Consider the following 15717-nt stretch of genomic DNA (forward strand, 5'->3'; position numbering starts at 1 on the left):
TTACCTTAGTTGTGGGAGTAGTGTGGATTTGGAACTTGATCAGTGCTTTAAAGACCCTTGCAGGTTGTTCTCTGCTTGCCCCAACCTTTTCCAAAGCTTCCTTTTTCTGGTCGTATGAAAGATTACATGTTGTGCATATAATTAAAGAAATGGCAGGAAATTCGAATATTTGTTTTTGCATTGTTGTCACCTTGTGTGTCATCTTTCCATCCACGCAGACTGCAGCCCTAAGGGCTGTCGGGAACATTGTGACAGGAAGTGACGACCAGACGCAGGTGGTTCTGAACTGTGACGCGCTTTCACATTTCCACTCGCTGTTAACACATGCCAAGGAGAAAATAAACAAGGTATGATCATCTGCGACAAAGGCCTGAGTTTTGGCTTCAACATGCCTGCGACTGCTTATTTTGCAAACTGAACTTTGGGTCTTGTCTGTACTTTCTGCTTTCACAACTTATCTTTGATGTCTCCTTTTGAGTTTGTCTCCTTTCACTGTCATGAGATGTGACTGACTGTTCCTTTGATCGATCAGTCCTCACTGGCAGGCGTGAGTATTCCAACCGAGAGGTTGTTTGGAAAAACCATAAACTCGAGGACCCCCACCGAAAAAATTTGAACAAGACTTTCATGTTGCATCACTGGATTCGGAAAGCAACTATTTTTAAGGTCAAAGGTCAACTCGAGGTCAAACTTCTAAAATCAATTTCAATCTGAAAAATAATCAACTTTCATCTGACTTACCTGAGCTTTGATTATGATTGTCATTTTTAATCTTGAGAAAATGATGATTTGATGCATCCATGGCAACCTTTGGAGGGGGGCAGGGGGGGGGGGATGGACTTTGCAGGTATCGTGCTCTGCACGACCTTTTTTTCTTCTTCGTCTCGATGTCAATCGCCTTCAGGTCATAATTTAGTTGTGGTGGAGTGGTATTCACCAAGTGGTAGAGTTGGTCATATGCAATAAGCCTATTGATTTTGATGCCAAAAGTTCCACATAGGCCAAAGGTCAACAACTGTGATGCAATTTCTAAAATCCTCAATTTTCATCCGATTGACTTGAAATTTGAACAGGATTTGCATATCAGGTCGCTGAATTCAACCACCGATTATTTTGATGGTCAAATTTGTTTGAAGGATTTCACAAGTATTGTGTGAGCTGCCCAACGTCCATTGTGTTATTATTTATTATCCCTGCTTAAAAATAAATGCGAGGATTGGAATCTGCTCCGTCTGTCCGTTATGCAGTGTCCTAAATAGTTGGGCAAAAATTCACCATACTTTGTAGTTATGATCAACACATTGCACGAAGGTTCAAGAGCAGTGTCATTTTTGGCCCCATACCCATGGGCTCGGTCAAAAGGTCAAAAACTGAAAAATGCAATTGGGGGGGCACATTTTTAAGTGAAACTTTGGATATGTAATTGACATTGAAGGTCAGGTCAGGTATGGGAGCATGTGCCAGAACAGCGTGTCGCTGCGTCCACTTTCCGCCGGTACTCCAGGGGCCTCCGTCTGGCCTTCCCCCAGGCAGATGCCAGGCCCATCCCCATCTCCTTGAGATGCTGGTCAACCTGCTGCAACCACGAGGCACGTGGTCGGCCCATTGGCTTCCTCCACTCACGATACTCCCTCGCTGAGAGAATCTGGTGAGCAGGATCAGCGTCAGGAAAACGAGCCACATGTCCTGTCCATACAGCCGCAACTGACGCTCACGAACCAGGCAGGTAACAAATCTCATCCGAGTCTCTCTCAGCAACCACTCGTTGGACACAAAATCTGGCCAGCGATAGCCAAGGATTCTCCGGCAGCGCCACACCCCATGATCCAGTGAATCCATGATTCCCCAGGCCCGACCCAGACGTCTATTGACCTCTGACTCACAGCCAGCAGAGACATGAATATCACTGCCAAGGTAAGTGAATCTCTCCACGACCTCAACATCCTCACCACAGACACAGACAGGACAGCAGCATCCAATATGTCATTGAAAGCCTGGATCTTAGTTTTGACCCAAGAAATCCGTAATCCCAGCGGCTCCGACTCCTCATTCAGCACCTCGAGGGCCCCCAAAAGGATATCTAAAGTCTCCGCAAAGATGACTGCATCCTCTGCGAAATCAAGGTCCGAGATCTTGACATTCCCAAACGATGCACCGCAGCTTGATCTTTCCGACATCCTCCCTAAAATCCAGTCCATACAAGTGCTGAAAAGTGTGGGGGCCAGTACACGCCCCTGACGAACTCCAGTAACAACTGGAAATAAGTCAGAGATGGTACCACAACACTTCACAGCACTCTCAGTAGTAGAGTTCAGACATCAGATTGATCAGTTTTGGTGGCACCCCACGAAGACCAAGAATCCTCCAGAGGGCATCCCGATTCACTGAATTGAACGCTTTACAGAGATCAACATAGGCTGCAAGCAGCCCCTGCCGAAACTCTCGACTGCATTCGGTGAGGACACGAAGAGCAAGGATACGGTCAATTGTTGACTTCTTTGGTGTAAAGCCTGACTGCTCTGGACGCTGGTGCTCAAGCAGATGGTGGCGAACCCAATCAAGAATTATCTGAGCAAAGACCTTGCCTGGCACTGAGAGCAGCGTCACCCCTCAATAGTAGTTGCCGTCTTGGCGATCACCCTTCCCTTTCCAGAGAGGGACAACAAGGCCTCTCTTCCAATCAGTTGGGATGATGCCTGTGTTCCAGGTGGAGCACAAAGCTGCATGCAACAACACGAGTGCAGCATTTCCACCAGCCTTGAGAAGTTCAGCATGGATGCCACAGATCCCTGGAGCTTTACCCCGTTTCAACCAGTTCACCGCAGCCCGTGTTTCCACAAGCGAAAGTGGACCACAGTTGATTGGAAGGTCAGCAACAGGGATTGTAACACTCTTGACGTCCAACTCGATAGCTGGGGGATCAGCCTGGTACAACCGCTCAAAGTAACCGGCCCAGCGGGCCTTCACTTCAGACTCCTCTGTCAAGAGCCCACCTCTCTCCGCTCTAACTGCAGTGCTCTGAGGGATGGGCTTGGATGAACGCAATACGCAAATTCCCCTCCAAGCGGGATGAGAATCACCTGTCCACAGGTGATGCTCTACCCCCCTCACAGATTCCTCGCACATAGGTCTCCTTGTCCACCCTTGGTGCACGTACAGTTTTACGCCTCAGCTCCCTGAACAGCTCAGCTCTGCCATTCAGCCTGGCCCTGCGACTCTGGTCAATGGTATCCAGTGTCCCTTGAGAGACAAAATTCTTCTTTGCCCTGCGGTGAGTTCCAAGACATCCACCGGCAACATCAAGGACGGTGGTCTTGAAGGCACTCTACAACTCTTCAGGACCCCCCAAAGCAACCAGACACCCCAAATGTCCACTCAGCCTGTTCGCAAACTCCTCAGCTACTCTCTCATCCTTGAGCTTGCCAACATCCAGCCTAGGCTGGGATGGTACCATTCTCCAGGATTTAAGGTGCAGCTTTAGTGTTGCTACAACAAGATGGTGGTCAGTGTTGAGGAACTGAGCACTCCGGTAGACCCTGCAGTTCTGGATCATCCTCCAGCGACCGTCAACGAGGACATGGTCAATCTCCTTTGCCACACCGCTAGCGTTGGAATACCAAGTCCAGTGATGAGCTTTTGGCATTGAAACCATGAACCAGCCTCCCTAAGTCCATGACTTCTTGCAAAGTCAAGGAACTTAGTGCTATTCTGGTTCATAGTTCCTGACCCATGGGGACCAACACGTGTCTCATGACAATCCCTATCAGTTCCAGTCGATGCATTGAAATCCCCCAAGATTAGAAGTGTATCTCGTCTGGGGCACTGATCAACCAGACTCGAGCGTGGCGTAGAATGTGTCCTTCACGGTGAGGTCACTCGCCTCAGTCGGAGCATAGACAGAGACCAGGGAAATGACACCTATGGAGGTACGAATCCTTCATCTCATAATACGCTTGTTGACCGGTGTTACCTCAATTATCATTGGGGTCAGCTAATTGGACTAAGAGCTTGAGTACGGTAACCATCAGAGTGACCAGACCAATAGTAGGTGTAACCACCCACCATTATCTCTCCGCAATCCTGTCTCCGAACCTCAGAGAGTGCTGCAATACGGATGTCCAAACGCTTGAGCTCAGATGATAACAGACAGGTGATCATCCTCTCTTAGGGATAGGACATTCCAGGCACCCACCCAAAGGGACCGCCTCAGGCTAACCCAAGGAGACCGCCGTCTGGTGGACGACACCTCAGCACCACTCCGACACACTCTCCCGCAATCTGACCCAGGGATGTTACCCCATGGTTTCCCTCCTTTCATCAAATATTGGGGGTCCCGAAGGCTTTACCCCAATCCCGTCATCCGGTGAGCTGCCCTGCGAAGGGAAGCTGCACAGGAGTACTCCCATGGAGTGGGTTTTCAGATTTTTTTTTGCGTTTTTGTGTTTTGCGGAATGAAGGGTTTTACCGTGGCCAGAGTGCAAATCCTGCCACCAACCTCCTAATAAAACATAGCCCAACTGCAGGAGGACGTCCGCAGACACAGTTGGGCACTAGATATGGATGGCCGTTGGCTCACAAGGAGCTCCTCCGCCCATTGACAGGTTTTGTTTTTAATCGTGCTTGGTGTCCATATCCAAACACCCTCCTCACCAGAAAACCTGGTGGGGGAGACTGTTTAGTCGCCCACAACCCGACCATGGAACAGGTTAGTACAGGTTTACATGGTACCTGTAGCAGGTCACAGATCTAACCTGACCTGACAACATTGGGGGGATGCATGAAATGTCATGATGTTTTTTTTGTTTTTTTTTGGATTGACCTCCGCCTCATGCCCTAGCAGTTGGGGGATAGGTGTCACGGCTCAAAATGAAAAACCATTTTCAACTCGAAATTTGATATTGGGTCATTCTTGGTCAAAATTTTTGCCAGCTTTCAACTGCTTTAGGTGGGAAGCATGGGGACGTGCGATGGCACGCCATCGACTTCGCTCTCGTTTATATGTTGCCTGGAAAGGATAATGCACTTGTTCCAGTTGCCTTTGGTTGGATTTACTTTGCATGTTGAGAAAGCAAGTTGCTCTATTTAAACACTTTCTTGCTTCAAGACACTGTGCGACAGCTTTGAGGATGGCGAGGAATGTTGCAAAGGGAATGGGATAAATTTGCTTGAAAGAAACAGGCTTTTATAAAAGTACTTCCAGGCAAAGCCAATATTGGATGCAGAGTACATTGAAGCTGTCGTTTTTTTTAAAAATGTATTATTTTATTTTATTTTTCCTTTATGGGGTGTACCACTGAAGGAAGAGCTGTCACAAATTGTGCACATACATTCATACAGACAGCCGCTAGACAACACAAGACTTTCCTCAGCTAAAACAGCTGGTGACCTTGAGGGAACTTGCATAACTTTGGGGCATGCAGGGTACCAGCAATGTCATATTGTGATCCTTCTCTGCAGATAGCAAAGCAGTTGAGGAGAAATGTCACTCAGCCACCCCCCCCCCCCCCCAGATGCTAACCAATAGGGATTGTTTGTCATATCCTCTGAATGCTAAGCATCAAGCGATGAAGCAGCATGTACCATCTTTCGTATAAATTGGCTAGAGTTAGAATCAAATCCCCAAGACTCTCGGAGCAGACAGCCAGTGTTTTTAGAAAGTGGGAAGATTGCAATCCCTATCGGGTTATATGCATAGCAAAAGCTGTCTGGTGGTGCAGTTATAGATAATGACACCACTGCTGTAGCTGGTGTCAGGCCTGGCAAAACAGAGGAGAAAAATGACTGGACAGGCAAGTTTGTGGGAATATCCTGTGAAAAATATAAACATAAATGTTTGTTATGCTCCCAATTTCTTGAGATATCTGAACTTTTAAACTTGACTCTGGGTCATTCCATGCCAACTCATGCCAACTCACTCACCATAAATTTCAAAAACCTCCCCAGGTCACCTTCTCAGATTTTGCTGGAAAAATTCCTAAATGTAGATCTATATGGCTCCACCTTCCATGCAAAAGATTAGCTTTCAATTCCTCATAGTTTAAAAAATATCTATCTCGAGAGACCTTTGAAATGTGGCCCTAAAAAGCCAAATGTGAAAAACGCATTTTTTTCAACTTCAGGGGCTTATAATTTTATAATGGACTTCTCTCGAAAGTTAATATTGCAAATATTTACTAATTGGCATCCAAATTTTTCAATTATGGCATCAGATAGCCTCTGGGATGCATATATCTCACTCTATAGGAAGCTAAAAATGGCTTTTGGGCCAAAACGAGCTAAGATAAGGTGAAACTATAGGAGCCCTCCTGAAAAAATGGAACTTATAATTTTTTCCTCATAACACAGTGATTATAGGGTCATTATCTATCCATAGATACATTTTTGCTGGGATAATACAGTTAGGTGATGAATTCTAAAAGTTTTAACATAAGCCCTTACCTCCGAGTGCTCTAAAATGGACCAATTTTGTCCCCTGGTTTGACCATCTGGCTTGGGGTTTAGGATCTTCATTTTTTTTTCTAAAGATTGCCTCACATAAGATGTCTACTGACCGAATAATTTTATCTAACGCCCATGGCAAAATCTTAAAATAAAAATTTATTTTCATGCACGTTTTTTAATAATCATTCACTTTTTTCATATTGATGAGCTTATGAATCTGAAACTGAACACTCTAGCAAAGTGATACTGCAGATATTTATAAACTGGCATATGAAATTAAAGGATCTGTTATCAGAATGCCTGATAAATGCATGTTTCTATCTGTAGGAAGTTGAAAATGCCACTTTGACCAAAAATGGTGAATATGCAGGGGGCATTAACTGTGGTTATGTAACAACTTAGATTATTCTTCTCATAAATTAATAATTATAGGTACTTTTTTTTTTTTTTTTGTTCAAAAATAAATTCTTGTAATGATAATCCAAACATATGCTTGGGTTTTAATTTAAAAAACATGTCCTACAGTTCTATATTTGAAGTCATTAGTTATGACATACACCACGAGATGGAGTAATGGTCTGTCGCAACACTAGGGGCAGGACAGTCAACCTGTCTGTCTGTCTGTTTGGAGAACAAAGGAGAGAGGAAACAAAGGAAATGGATGCAGAAAAACCTGGGCCCAGTGGCACAAGTTTGACAAGTAGATGCACTGTTGGAACCGAATTAGACCAGGAGTGTCAAGACCTATTAATTATACAAGGAAGGTTGGGCTAAAACAAGTTGCTGCTTTGGAGAAGGTCACAATAATTGATTTCATGGACATCAGGAATTACTTTCAGTTCAGAAGACAGTATTTGCCTACATGATGATCAAATTCTTTTTTGTGACATCACAAGAAATCCAACAAAATGCAATGGAGTATGACCTTGAGAAGCGCTTCAGAGCAGCAACAACCATTGCTGGTACACGGTTACACCATGGTTTCCTGCCAATCTCCTCAACACGTCTGGCGATGAGAAGGGTTTCTTCTGATGCTGTGTCATCAACAGTATGCACAGGACCGGAAACCACACAAGCTCATCTGTCCCAGTTATTGGTCCCAACCCTAACTGAACTGGATGTATTCCAGGCTGGGAAATGTATTGCTTGTGTTTATGACAGAAAATGGTACATTGGGAACATTGTCACAAGAAATGATGATGAAAATGATGTGTTTGTGAACTTCATGAAGCAAGGAAGGGGTAACACATTCTTATGGCCTCCAGAAAAAAAGAAAGATCAATGCTGGGTGCCATTACTCGACATTCTTTGTGTGGTTGAGGCCCCTGACAAAATCTGGTGGACATCAGTACCAACTGTCACAGCATGACTTAAGCATGTTCAAGACCTGTTTTCTAAGATGTAAAATTCTGTGTCTCTGAGTGCTAGATAATCATGATAATGAATGTCATAAAAGATAAAAGGTCATTCAAGAGTTTTCTAAGGTATAAAAATTACTAATATTCATTGTCTGTGTATATCTGTAAATAAAAAAGCTGCTACTCAACTAATCAAATTTGTTCTAATTTCTAATTTGCAATCACTTACGACAGTAATCATTTGCATGTATTTATGAATAAATAACATCCTTATCACTAATGTCTAATAAGAAGCATAATTTAGCCTCATGTGCACCCCTGCAAGTTCACCTAGTTTTGTACCAAGTGGGCCAAATTGCCATATTTGGCTTCCTAAAACTAGGAGTATGTGCTTTCTAGAGACATTCTGATGCCACAAACTGAAATTTTGTATACCAGTTTATAAAATTCTGCAGTAACTTTCTTGGATAGTTCCATTTAGACTTATAAACTTCTGAATATGAAAAAAGTGAATATTTATTAAAAAAAAACGTGCATGTAAATAAAAATTTATTTTACTATGAAGCCATGGGCGTTAGATAAAATTATTCGGTCAGTAAACACATCTTGTATGAGGCAATCTTTAGAAAAAAATGAAGATCCTAAACCCCTAGCCACATGGTCAAACTAGGGGACAAAATTGGTCCATTTTAGAGCCCTCGGAGGCAAGGGCTTATGTTAAAACTTTTATAATTCATCACCTAACTGTATTATCCCAGCAAAAATTGATCTATAGATAGATAATGACCCTATAATCACTGTGTTATGAGGAAAAAATTCTAAGTTGTTCCATTTTTTCAGGAGGGCTCCTATAGTTTCACCTTATTTTAGCTCGTTTTGGCCAAAAAGCCATTTTTAGCTTCCTATAGAGTGAGAAATATGCATCCCAGAAGCTATCTGATGGCATAATTGAAAAATTTTGATGCCAATTAGTAAATATTTGCAATATTAGCTTTCTAGAGGAGTCGATTATAAAATTATAAGCCCCTGAAGGTGAAAAAAAAATGCGTTTTTCACATTTGGCATTTTTAGGGCCAGATTTCAAAGGTCTCTCGAGATTATTTTTTAAACTATGAGGAATTGAAAGCTAATCTTTTGCATGGTGGGTAGAGCCATATAGATCTACATTTAAGAATTTTTCCAGCAAAATCTGAGGAGGTGACCTGGGGACCCTTAGGTGAGTTGGCATGGAATGACCCTCTGTTCTCCTAAGCCTGGTGGTGCCTTGTTTAGTCTGTCTCTGGAGTATGCTCCCTCTCCATCCCTTCCCTCTTCAAATGGCACCACCAGCTGACTCCGTTCGTGAGAAGGCCAATTGCCTAAGTTGTGTGGTTGCTTCCAATTATTGTATCCCCAAACCCTCATCCTCTGTACTCGTCCTACCTCGTCGTACCCAACGCCTCTTAGCCTCTGACTTTTGCACATGTGAAGGTGGAGAAGTTTCTGGGAACCCTCAACTCTGATTTTTTTTCAACTGGCCTGGACAGCATCAGCTCACCTGTCATAAAATCTGCAATGTTCCTGCATATCCTCTTTCTGCTCTTTTCACCCTATAATTTGCAACAGGTCATCTTGCATCTACTTGGATCGGCCAACATCACTGCATTACATAAAAATGGTGCAACAACTGATTAGCTTATTTCCAATTCTTTGTAAAGTCGTGGAATCCATTTATTTATTTGTATGCAACCTGTGGCTGCTTGACTGCCATCATTTTTTTTTCTGGGGGTGTGACTGTGCCACTGATGCAAGCTCCCCTGTTACCATCGTGCTGGTACTTATTTCGCTGATCTCGGAAGGTTGGTAGGCTGAGTCAACCCACCTGGTGTTGATTCGACGGAATTGAGGGGCTTGAACTCGAGACCCGAAGATCTTGAGCTTGACACCGTAACCGTTAAGCTAACACTAGGCGTGGAATCAATCATTGCAGTTGATATCAAACCTTCCTTTTCTCTAATAGTCTCATTTCAGATCGTCAATTCTGATTCAGGCCAGGTCACACTACCTTGGGCTTGCTGCTTATACTCTCCAAACAAGGGATGGATTCCATCAATGTCAGACATGAGATTAGGGCTGTGTCTCTAATCTGGACATGTCCCAACCTTTTGATTATAGTCTGGCACCTCGCCTTGCTATCCAAACTCTCTACCTTTGGCATTCCGGGATAACACCCTTGGCTTGCTGACTTTCTCCACTCTCATCGTAAATGCATTGCTCTCAACAGCATCCTCCTTATATGCTCTCCCTGTCAAGGCTGTAGTGCCATGAGGCAATGTCCTATTCCTTATCTCCATCTCCTGTCTCTCTGACTGGAAAATCCTCTCTTTGCTAACTACTCCATTACTCTGCTGTGTGCGTGCACACGCCACAGACACAGACACATGAAAACGTAACCTCCTTCACCTTTGGTGGTGGAGGTAATAAGAAGAATGGAAAACGGGCACTTTGGGGTCTCATTTATCTTGTTCAGCGATGATGTCCGAAAGTTTAATGAGTGTTATTGAATGGGGACTTCTCTGCAGAAGACTGGTCGGTAATTTATCGGTTTATAAATTTATTTTTTTGTTCAATCTTGTAACTTTTTGTTTTTGAGGATTTATGTTGTCGAGTCAACGGAGTGTCTGGGCCATCCCTATGTAAGAAGTCTACTGACTTCTTGATGCCTTTTTGCTCTGGTTCTTCCTTTGGTTTCTGCAGGAAGCAGTGTGGTTTCTATCGAACATCACAGCAGGAAACCAGCAGCAGGTTCAGGCAGTCATTGATGCTGGTCTCATCCCCATGATCATTCATCATCTGGCCAAGGTATGTAGCTGAATATCATTTTTGGATTGCCCAACTAATTGACCTTCCGATTTTTGTCGCTTTTCATCATTTACTCCATTTGTGCTCTGATTGTGTTGTCCAAAGGGTGATTTTGGTACCCAAAAGGAGGCTGCATGGGCCATCAGCAACTTGACTATAAGTGGCAGAAAGGACCAGGTGAAGTTGGCCTAAAGCATCCCTTTAATTGCTGTTTTGGTTTGACAGAAATGGAACTGCATCAGTCCTTTTCTTGCATGTAATACTACTCTCACCTCTTAATCTTACGCCAGGTGGAGTACTTGGTACGTGAGCAGGTCGTGCCTCCATTCTGTGCCCTTTTGGGTGTCAAGGATCCCCAGGTGGTCCAGGTCGTGCTGGACGGCCTTAACAACATCCTAAAGATGGCTGGAGATGATGCTGAGATGGTGGCAAACATGATTGAAGAGTGTGGGGGTAAGCTGAAAGAGCAAAGCATTTCATGGTAACACATCCTTTTTTTTGTTGCTACATTCACAATGTGCTGGCCTATTTTATACAATCTCTAATGTAATTGTGAACTTTGTTTTTCTTGCCGTTTTCTTTCCACCTCACACTCAGGGCTGGAAAAAATTGAAGCTTTGCAGCAGCATGAGAATGAGGAGATATACAAGCTTGCATACGAGATCATTGATCAGCATTTCTCTGCAGATGAGGTGTGTGCCGCACTAGCTCAGGTGGCATCGTGTTCTTTGCCTCCTCAGGTGTTTCTGTTTCTGTGTTTGACTGCCAATACAAAGGAATCCAACAGCTTGGAGTCTGCCATTATTTGTAAGGTACAGTGCCTTCAGAAGGAATGCACACCACTCGACTTTTGTCGCATTTTGTTGTTATGGCCTGAAAATGAAAAATTGATTTTTGTCACTGATCTACACAAAATATCCACAATGACAAAGTGAAAACATGTTTTTTAGAAATCTTTAAAATTTTATAAAAACTGAAAAACTGAAATGCCTTGAGTTGGTAAGTATGCAACCCCTTTGCGATGACACTCCAAATTGAGCTCTGGTGCATCCAATTTCCTTTTATCATCCTTGAGATGTCTCTACAACTTGATTGGAGTTCACCTGTAATTGATTGGACATGACTTAGAAAGAAACACCTTTCTATATAAGGTCCTACAGATGACGGTGCAAGTCAGAGCAGAAACTCCACCATGAAGTCCAAGAAACTGTGAGCAGAACTCCGAGATAGAATTGTGAGGAGGCAGAGATCTGGGGAAGGCTATAAAACAATTTCTGGAGTGGAAAGTTCCAAAGAGCTCGGTGAGCTCAAATCATTACCTTCGCAAACTTTGTTGCGAAGGTTATGTTTTGATTGCTGTGTATTTATTTATTTATTTGTGAATATGTGTGTTTGTTTGTTTGTTATTCGCATAACTCCAAAAGTATTGAACTGAATCGCAGCAAATTTGGTGGGATGATTGGTTATTATCCGAGGACCATTTGATTAGATTTTGGGAGCGATCGGGTCAAAGGTCAAGGTCAAAATCGTCTTTTTACCATAGCGTGGTCAATTTGTATCCAATTTGCATGCAACTAATGCCAAAATGTTCAGAATTCAATGCCCATCTTGTGATATGTGACATGACACAATGATGTAATAACCCTTATTGGCGGTTGGGAGTCAAAGGTCAGGGGGGGTCACGACATTGCAAAATGTGCGGTTTTAGTTATAACATTTTGGTGTTGGTTTCATGCAAATCGGATAAGAATTGACCGTGATGACTGTTTTGTTCCCCACACTCTAATACCAATTACAAAATTAAGAGTACAAAGGTCAAGGTCGAGGTCATGAAAAGGTCAAAATCGTCATTTTGCCATAGTGCGCTCGTTTTTTTTTTATTATTTTTTTAATTTTTTTTTTATCCAATTTGCATGCAACCAATGCCAAAATGTTGTGAATTCAATGCCCAATCTTGTGATATACGATATGACACAATGATGTCATTACCTTTGTTGGCGGTTTGGGTCAAAGGTCAGGGGGGTCAACGACCTTTATTATCATAACGCGGTCAATTCTTATACAATTTGCTTGTAAGTACATTCAAAATGTTTAGAATTCAATTCCCTATCCTTTGATGTGTAATATTTGATTTCTTATAATGTGATCATTTGTCATCAGATTGACTTGACACCGACACCCAAAAAGGTCAGGGAGTTCATACAGAAATTGTACAATGTACGTGAATCGGTGTCAAACAGCAGGAAATTTAATGTTTTTAAGCCATCATAACACGTATGAGATGGCAGATGTGGTATGGGATTAAATACCCTCACAATCAAGGGTTTCTGGGGGGGGGGGGGCAAAATGTAGCGTTGGCGAAGGTATGCGCTCTACTGAGTGCCCGTTCTAGTTAGAAAATGGAACGAATATGGAACTACCCACACACTTCCTTGAGCTGGCCCGTCCAACCAAACTGAGCAAGTGGGCAAGGACCTTGGTGAGGGAGGTGACCAAGAGCCCAATGACCACTCTGACAGAACTACAGAGTTCCTTGGCTGAGATGGGAGAACCTGCCGGAAGGGCAACAGTCTGCAGCACTTCACAAATCTAGTCTTTATGTAAGGTAGTGAGAAAAAGGCACGTGACCACACCTAGAGTTTGCAAAAAGGCACGAGAAAGACTCTGAAAGCATTATGCAAAGGCTTCTGTGGTCTAAAGAGACGAAAATTGAACTCTTGGGCCTGAATGCAAAGTGCTACCTCTGGCAGAAACCGAGCATAGCTCATCACCCATCTAACACCATCCCTACCATGAAGCGTGGTGGTGGCAGCATCATGCTTTGGGGATGATTTTCAGTGGCAGGGACTGGGAGACTTGTAAGGGTGGAGTCAACAATAATGGAGCCAAATACAGGCAAATCATTGAGGAGAACCTGCTTCAGAGTGCAAAAGACCTTGCACTGTGGTGAAGATTTACATTCCAACAGGACAATGACCCCAAGCATGGAATGGCTTCAGGACAAGAACGTGAAAGTCCTTGAGTGGCCCAGCCAAAGCCCAGACTTGAATCCCATTGAGACCTTGGTGTGGAAAGACTTGATTGCTGTTCATCGACGCTCCCCATCTAATGTGACGGCTTGAGCATATATGCAAGAAAGGGAGTAAATCCCCAAATCCAGATGTGCAAAGCTGATAGCCATACCCAAGAAGACTCGAAGCTGTATTCACTGCCAAAGGTGCTTCTACGAAGTATTAACTCGGAGGGGGGAAGGGGGGTTGAATACTTGACCCAAGACCTTTCAGGTTTTCATTTTTTTTAAATGAATTTGTAAAAATTTCTAAAAACATGTTTTCACTGTCATTATGGGATATTTTGCGTGGCTCTGTGACAACAAATTAAATTTAATTCAATTTAAATTCAGGCTGTGAATACTTTCTAAAGGCATTGTATGTTACGTTGGCCATATAATTTGGACATGAGAGCTCTGAGTTCAGATGCATGTACTCTGTCATACAAATGTTGCCGGCTGAAGTAAAAAATGGCTCCTGAAAGATTTGCGTAAGAGCAGGAATTCTCACAATTTTAGTTCTTCTCTGAGCCTCGATGACAAATATATATCCCCTCTAACCTCCAAGGGTTTCTGCCATGTTCAAGGTTTGTGTCACTCCCCCTGTCGTTTGTGTCACTGCAATACCTCACATGCACCATTTGGTTGATAACATTTCACTTTCTATATTCAATACTTCAGTTATTTATGCATCACCTGTGCTGGCAGCTCGAGCATTTCAGGACGCTCATGTACTTTGGAATAGATTGGCAGTTTTTATTTTAATCTATAGTTTCTGAAGAGTTGTCATTGCATGATACGAAGTACTTCCCTTCACCGGTGTCATACTTTTGCACACGGCGTGTTTGAGCCCTGGTCATGGAAGATTTTGCCTCGGATTATTTAATTGTGCTTGTTCCTCCTTTGCCCATGATTGAACGCACAACCTCGGAAGTTAAGGTTTACCACTGCCTGATACGGCTCCATCCACCTCGTTGAAAGAACTCCAGAAGGAAGGCTTCAACTATGGCATCCATTAGCTGGCTGCATCTGCATTTGGGATCAGTATCATAAGAGTTTAATCAGGTTAAGACTGTAAGGGATAAAAAGCGAATGTGATCGAATGAGGATATATCCACTATGAGCTTGAGATCTATGTAAGCAAAAAAAAAAAATGCCGCATTAATAAAGAGTATTTTGGGAAATGGCGATTTGTCCACGTGACTCTTGCCCTTGCCTCTGCTCCGCAGATTGACGAGGAGTCCACTCTGCTGCCCGAAAGCTCCCAGTCTGGCACGTACACCTTCGACCCATCATCAAATATTCCTACGGAGGGCTTCAAGTTCTGATGTCCTGGGATGTGTGGTTAAACTTGCAGATTCGAGGCTTCGCGCTAAATGAAACAAAAAGCAAACTCAACCGATTTGCTGCATGGATGTGAAATTCACTACATAGGCAATTATGCTCTGTCCGGCTCGGCCCGGTCTGAGTGGCTCGGGCAGTCGAATCAAAAAAAAAAATCACAAATTTGCCAGTGGCTTTTGCTGCATTCTCTTGAGTTGATCTTCTCCTGGGTTTTCGTTATTATTTTTAGTGGGTGAGGGATGGGTGGAGAGGATTGGATAAGATGGCTGGAACAAACTGAAAGTTTTTGATGTGATTTGCTGCTCAGCGCATTGTTGACACGATTCTTCCTCATGTTAGTTTGTCTGGCTCGTCCTTCCTTTGTTCCCTTCACTTTACTTTTTATTGGAAGTTTTGAGAAAATGCAGATGTAACTCCTGGTGACCCTTTCAACCCCCCCCCACCCCCCCGTTATTTTCCGTGAATCCCCTCGTCCTATTTACCGCCTCCATGTGGAGCGATTTGGAACTAGATTGAGCTGGCAGTGGCAGCAGGTGTTTTTTTTTTGTTTGTTTGTTTGTTTTTTTGTTATTGTTTTACTTTTAACTGTTAATTTTAAATCGTGTTGCCTGATTGGCCGATTTTACGTTAACCCCAGCTCTTGGCAATAGTCCTTTTTCTGTTCTTATTTTACTTTTGAGCATG

At 43.3% G+C, this 15717-nt stretch overlaps 1 protein-coding gene across 1 annotated transcript in view; it reads left to right on the forward strand.

Moving 5' to 3' along the window:
* Positions 1–15304, forward strand: part of LOC147026923 (importin subunit alpha-4-like) — a 45449-nt gene extending 30145 nt beyond the window's left edge. Inside the window, exons 11-16 of the mRNA XM_085883596.1 lie at positions 219–347; positions 10536–10640; positions 10746–10817; positions 10931–11093; positions 11238–11332; positions 14919–15304. Of these exons, the coding sequence (XP_085739722.1) occupies positions 219–347; positions 10536–10640; positions 10746–10817; positions 10931–11093; positions 11238–11332; positions 14919–15017 (663 nt within the window). The 3' untranslated portion in view covers positions 15018–15304. The remainder of the gene's footprint in view (positions 1–218; positions 348–10535; positions 10641–10745; positions 10818–10930; positions 11094–11237; positions 11333–14918) is intronic.
* The last annotated feature ends 413 nt before the right edge of the window (positions 15305–15717 follow it).

The sequence above is a fragment of the Eptatretus burgeri genome, chromosome 5, assembly GCF_056783735.1.
Source record: "Eptatretus burgeri isolate ZD-2024b chromosome 5, Ebu_testis_v1, whole genome shotgun sequence".
In the NCBI taxonomy this organism is placed as follows: Eukaryota; Metazoa; Chordata; class Myxini; order Myxiniformes; family Myxinidae; genus Eptatretus; species Eptatretus burgeri.